This window comes from Malurus melanocephalus, unplaced genomic scaffold (genome assembly GCF_030028575.1).
Source record: "Malurus melanocephalus ecotype Western Australia unplaced genomic scaffold, MMel_1.1 scaffold_110, whole genome shotgun sequence".
Lineage (NCBI taxonomy): Eukaryota > Metazoa > Chordata > Aves > Passeriformes > Maluridae > Malurus > Malurus melanocephalus.
Genome location: NW_026623342.1, coordinates 532,800 through 539,439, shown reverse-complemented (window position 1 = coordinate 539,439; position 6,640 = coordinate 532,800). Strand labels below are relative to the sequence as shown.

The following is a 6,640-nucleotide window of genomic DNA, read 5'->3' as shown; positions in this document are numbered from 1 at the left end:
TGTTTCTKCAGATCCTTGCTTTTCACTGCATTTCTCTGCAGGTTCATGGGTCTGCTCTCATCACAAGCTACCCCAAAGTTGTCCACTCTGTGTTCTACACATCCTCAATCTACTGAAAATAGATACTGAAAATATCTACTGAAAATGGTAAATACCACTGAGGTGAATGCAAAACAAATCTGAATCCAAATATTACACCTTTTATTTTTGCAGCCGGACCCCGCGGGCAGAGACATCTCCATCCGACCCATCTTGGAGCACTGCGAAAACACCCACATGACCATTTGGCTTGGGATTGTCTACGCCTACAAAGGGCTGCTGATGGTAAGCATGGCTTCTGCACGGCACTGAATTCAAACTGCTATTCACTAATAGGCCTGAAGTGAATTGTAATTGCTTTCCTGATGGCTGATGGTGAGTTAAAACTGCCTTGAGTGCAMCTTTTATAATCAGGTCTGTTTTAAAGTTCATTAGATAATAATGTGTGGGTATGTGCATGCATAAAATAAACAAGACATTAATAGCACTTAAGAGGAATATTAGAGATATACTATAAACCAAGAAATTCAGCAAAAATATGTCTTCTATAAATGAGACAACTTTGTGAATAAAGAAGTCAAATCATCCAAATTCCTGTGGGTTCTCCAAAAAGGTAGAACTAGGTTGTTACAGATGTTTGCTTCTCAGTTGCAAATGTCCTTGAGGAATAGTCATGACAGTGCAAGATTAATTTGGGGGCTGAATCAAAATAACCCTTTTGTCACTTGGGCCCATCTTCATGAAAAGATTTAGTTACTAAAACAGACTCTAGGAACCCTGAAGCTTGATAGTTTAAAAGGAAAAAAAAAACAAAACCAAAAAGCAAACAAACTGAAAAGGTGCCTATTAGTGATTAAAATTTTCTGAGCCTGAAGGCTTTGAAAACATCTTTGATTTTGAGAGCACTGACCAGCAGAACACCTATCTCGAGTTGAGCCCATCTGGATCCTAAGCCTGATGGMCATTAGTCTACACTGCCTGAAGGGGTCAATCTGTTGTGAGCATTKGCACWGTGCTCGTTCCTCAGGACCCGGGARAGAYGGGGTCAGCTCCTTCCACTGCTTGGTGCCGCTGCCCAGAGCAGGCTGCTGGTGCCTGGAGCCCTCCTCCTCCCTCTCCCCTATGAATGACTGCTCTGATGAGTCCTGCTGCTTTCCAAGCTGCTTTTTTCAGGCTGAAAAGTCTTTAAATATCCAACATGAAGGGATGAGAAGTTTTGTTTCTTTGAATTCTAAACAGTTGCTTTGTGGTCAGTCTGCTCTGTTGGGGTAAGCCTTCAAGCAAGAGGGCTCTGGTATCAAGTGTCCCTGGTGAGAGCTCTGACTCTCGAGCTACGAGCCAAAAGGAAACCTTCTTGGCTTTACATTTCATGAAAAAAGGAAAAAAAAAAAAAGGCAACTTTAGGTATTGATGCCTGCTTTTCAGAGAATGTCCAAGGAGGCTGTAAAATCAAGAGCTAGGACCTACTTGCTCCCTCGACAGGGATCAGAAATTAGGAGAGATTCTGCATGTCTTACTGGTCAGTTCTGGGTGGGTCTGGATGCACATTAGCCTTGGCATGTCATCAATGGATGTGGGTCCTGAAGGGTGCCACAAACTCRGAGTCATTACATTGACCAGCACTGGGGCCACAGTAAGATTCAAACAAATGGAAGATGATTTTTTGGTTTTGAAATACATTCATCAATGTTTTCAGTTAAAATATTTTAAATATACATTCTAAGACARCTTTCTTTGAAGTTTCAAGTTTAGTTTAGTGTTAGTGGTTCAAGTGGTGCTAGTAGTCAAACTGCTTTGGTTCTCACTAGTCCTTTGCTCTAGGTTGTTTGTCAGCATGTATGTTGGACTATTTTCTACAAGGTATGTGACTCTCTTTAAGTCTGCAAGTGCCATTTGCAAACTTATTTTGCAAATGCCATTACATTATYAGACAATAATGTGTGCATATATGTGGATATGTGCATATGTAAAATTCCCAATTCCCTATTGAATCTCTTGGTTTGTGCTGTATCTATAATATTCAGCTTAAGTGCTCCTAATGTTTCATTTATTTTACGAATGCCATTACTCACTAATTTCAGACACAYAGAGTTTCATAACCACCAGTGAAATGCACACTTTTTATTACTCCAGTGCCCTCTTAACACACAAATCGCTACATATTAAAAAGGAAGATACTTATCTGAGTCATTTAAATAATTGCTATGATGAGTGAATGAGTGATATGAGGACAACAGGATTGATGCATTTTATCTCATCACCAAAGACATTTCTGTACACCATCCATACTTTGCCTTCAGAACAAAAAACAGAACCTCTCATGTCACTGTATCATTTTATAAACATTTATCTAATACAAAATTATGTGATTTGTAATAATAAAACACACCTCTAATTTAACACACTTTATACTAAAGACCTAATCTTGCTAATCACAGTACAATGCAGTATTTAAGGTGAAATGGCTTTACTCAAGCCAAAATTATTTACCATGACCTCTTGTCTCAAAATGGGAATAGAAACATTGGGTTAACCTAAAAAAAGTTCTTTTCTTTCTGATGTAAAAGCAATACTGTCCATTCTGATGTCTTAAATGTGCTGATGCAATGAGTAAATCGCTCAGGGTAGGGCAGAGCACAGAAGAGCAGGAAAGGGCAGGAAAGGGCAGGAAAGGCAAGGTATGGCAAAAAAAGGGAAGTGATTACTTGGCAGGACACACTGGTTCCCTTTACATTAAAGAAGGGAAACTCTAAAAGTCAGATTCACAATTTTTCAATTGCCTCTGAAGGGATCTGAGGAAATGCTTATTTTGCTGCATGAAGGCTTCTCAGTTACCAGATTCAGATTCCTTAKTACTGGTGACAGAGAATAACAGGAAAATGGCCATCCTAAATTTTGCCTTTTTCATTAAAGAATCTTCTTAATGACCAATGTATTAGTCTGCTCCAGTTCCTCCATAYGTGGGGGACTCAGTGTGTGTTTTCTCCCATTTCAAGTTCAGCTCTTAAGAGGCTGCAACAAGTTCAAGGTCTGTCTATATGTACATGTTAATCAACGCAGAATTACAGAATCAATTTTGCTGAAAAAGACTTCTGAGATCGAGTCCCACCTATGCCTGAACACCTCTAGGCTCTTCTTCAAGTCAACTACATCTTTGCATGTCAACTACTCAGTTGCAATATTTGGGTTTTTGATGAGGCGAACATGGTTGAAAAGCATCTTTATTTCATATATTCCAAAGGATGATAGAAAACACCATTTTAAACTTGCTGGTGGTGCATCTTTAATGAGGGCACTAACATTTTTCTGAGGGGTGTGAATTATTTGTTTCATCTCAGCCACAACAATACCAGACTGGACTCCTAGAATGCTTTGCTTGTTAATCACACACACATTTGTCTTGTCTACTGTTGGATTTCTCTCTTCCTTATAATGCTTTAAATTAACAGTAGACTCAAGATGTTTATATGTTGGAAGTTTCATTGTGTGCTTGACATGTTATTACAGGTACCAGCTATTCAGCTACTGAGAAAAAGGCTTTTGAGGCAAAAGTATATTTTGAGTTGACTGTTGCTATCTGTAACAAATCCTACTTTCCCCCTGTGTTAATTGAGGTGGTTTTAAGCCATAACTAATAATACTGACTTCTTCTCATACACCATTTTAAACATATCATCCTTAGCTAACCTTGTCAAGAATGAAAATATCAGTATTTCATGGCTGAGACAGGAAAAAAAAATAATGCATATGCATCATGGGATTTTATAAAGGTTGCTAGGAATAAGAAATTTATTTTCTTCTAATGATTCTTATTCCAAGATTCCATTATAGTTGATATACTGCGCAACCCTGTAGTTGATTTATGAAGCCAAAGAAAGTATTAATTCAGCTAAAATATATCCTTCAGATAATGCTCAATCATAACTTCAAGTCTGACTGAAAGAATCCTCTGCTTCCTCAGGCTCTCTAATTGCTAAGTTGAATTTGTCTTCTTCCAAATCTTGAACTGTGGTGGATCTTTTTTTATATGTTATCCCTCTTTCTCTAAAATGACTTGATGTCTTTATTTCTAGGCAAATTTCCCTGCATTTGGCCAAATTTCTGTGCTTTTCTAAAAATCCTTCTGTGAGTTGTCTACCATTCTTCACCTCTGCTTCCTCTGCATCATTTTCAGCCATGTCATTATAGTCTCCTCCAACTCAATGTACATATGTGGGACAGCATAAGTTGGATTTTTTTTAAAAAAACTATCCTTTTTTTTTCATAGCTTCTCATTACTAGCTATATGTTGAGATCTACCATGTAGATTTCAATCAGGTTAAATTCATTCTACTGATTTTATAGCATTTTGTATTTAAATAGTTATACTGTGCACTATTAAGACTAACACTACTGAGAAATCTGTTTGACCTGTAATTACCTTCATTCAGAATTGCAAACTCATTGAAAAAAAATAATAACATGTTGAATTATATTGCTATCCCTTTTTCTTTTTTTTTTTTTTTTTTTTTTTTTTTNCATGTGTCAGCCATTTCATTAATTTGCTTAGGATAGAAATTACGGTAATAGCTCTGTAATCACTGGGGCTGTTCCACTTTCTCATTTCCCATATGGCCTCTTTGTATCTTAAGTGGAGCTTTGCCAGAATTCCAATAAATATCAACAGTTAAGAAGAGCAGTCCAGACAACTTTTAATTCAGTTCTTAAAACTCTTGCACGTAAGTTACGGGGTCTCTGTGATTGCCACAACTCGTCTTGACAGAGTTTTCCAGAGCTTTTTCACTGTTGGAATAAGCTGCACTTCACTGTTTTGGCAAGATGTGAATGGGCTGTTCCATCCCCATGTAAATACAGGACAAATCCCCTTATTTAGCTTATCTTATCATGCATCACTGCTATTGAATTTGTCATCTTCCTAGGAATTAATCATAATTACGATTCAGTTTTCTCAACTTCCATTTTTATAAATCTTTATGAATTCTGTTAATGCTGCTTCATTTATGTTTAACTTACCTTCCCACTATCTCTATTTTAGATCTGTAATTCATAAGCATTATTATGACATTCCTCATTTTAAGTTTTGTTACATTYTGTCTAGTCTTTGGCCAATTTTATGCCTGTTTTACATTCCACAACACCCAAAACAATTTTTAAGGTAAGAAGAGCTTTTTKACACGTGTGAAACTAAGGACAGATCATTTACACCACACACCCAAGCATCTTTCAGTTGTTCTTTTTAAATATTCCTGCTGCTCCCCTTCTCCCTTCTCCAATGACTTCCTTTGCTTTGTTGGCTAATACCTAAACATTACTTTTCCATTTTTTTCATGCACTTGGAAATAGATTTAAAAAAAAAAATAAGTTAGGCAGGAGGGGAAGCAGATGCTGGTTATGTGACAGGCACTAGTTAGCAAATATCCAGCAGAAAACTGGTTAACTGTGAATAGTACAGCTGTGATGTGCAACATGTGCTCYTCCTCTCATTATTTCACAATATTTACTCTATGAAGGCTGGATCTAAAGAAATTTTTTTTTGYCACCAAGGAAAGGGAAGCAGTGGAACAGCTCACATTTCAAAAATACATTTGAAGTTTACTTAAGTTCATGTGTTTTATTAAAGATATAATAAATATCTGGTACCACTATAAACTACCTTCCCCCACCATGAAGCTTAACTATCTTTAATAAAACATGGACAATATTTTAGTATCCCAAATCACATTTCCATATGGTTTTGTTGGATAAATTTTTCCCTAATATGACCTTAAGGAAACTTCAAATGTATTTTTGAAATGTTGCAGATMGTGCAGTATTCCCTTACATGTTTCTTGGCATCRGACTTTGTATGGCAGAAATAGATTTAAACTGTAGGACTGGTTTTTAGCAGAGGTGATTCAGCTCTTTAGAGAGCTGTGACTGTGATAATCTTATGCCAGAGAGAATATAAATCTATTCCAAATGGATATTTGCTAATAACCAGTTGTGTATTTGTTTCAACTTAGTGGCTAGAATGTGTTTCACGACCAAGCAGAAATTTTCATGGARGAAAGTCAAACACAGTCTGAATGGAAAGAAAATATTTTATTGACCTGTTGATTTGGGAGGCTGKAGTATAGAGTAAAATCTGGATGCCAGTTAGTGTACATAGCTTTGGGCAGCTGASTTTCTGTCATTCACTAGGAATAAAGGGTTTTGCCAAGACCTTTAAGAAGAAACTCCTTCAGCTGAGTAGCTGAATATCATATCTTGCAAATAAATACAATATTTAGCTCTTGTCCTAGTTCTCAAAAGAAATATTAAGCTTGCTTTTAGTAATATCTATCCACTCTGTGAAAATGAGCTAAATATACAGCTGACTCAGAGCAGATTTGGGAATGAGCAATGTTTCAACATCAGATTGTACTGACTGTGAAGGTAAGAGACTTACAAGGGTATAGTTTGTCTTTCAGTTTTCTATCCTGACTTATAGTACTGGCAATTAAAAAAAAAGTCACTTCTTTATGCATCTTCCTGAAAGCTGCTCAGTATTGTTTACTGCACAACTCTCCAGTGAAAACATGAAAACCAAAAATCTTCTTTTTTTTTTCTTTTTTTTTTTTTA

The 6,640-nt window shown here is 36.6% G+C and overlaps 1 protein-coding gene across 1 annotated transcript in view; it reads left to right on the top strand.

The window, feature by feature from the left end:
- Positions 1–228: 228 nt before the first annotated feature.
- The window catches only part of LOC130575519 (gamma-aminobutyric acid type B receptor subunit 2), a 39,293-nt gene continuing 32,881 nt past the window's right edge, over positions 229–6,640 (top strand). The window contains exon 1 of the mRNA XM_057369445.1: positions 229–324. Within this exon, the coding sequence (XP_057225428.1) occupies positions 277–324 (48 nt within the window). The 5' untranslated portion in view covers positions 229–276. The remainder of the gene's footprint in view (positions 325–6,640) is intronic.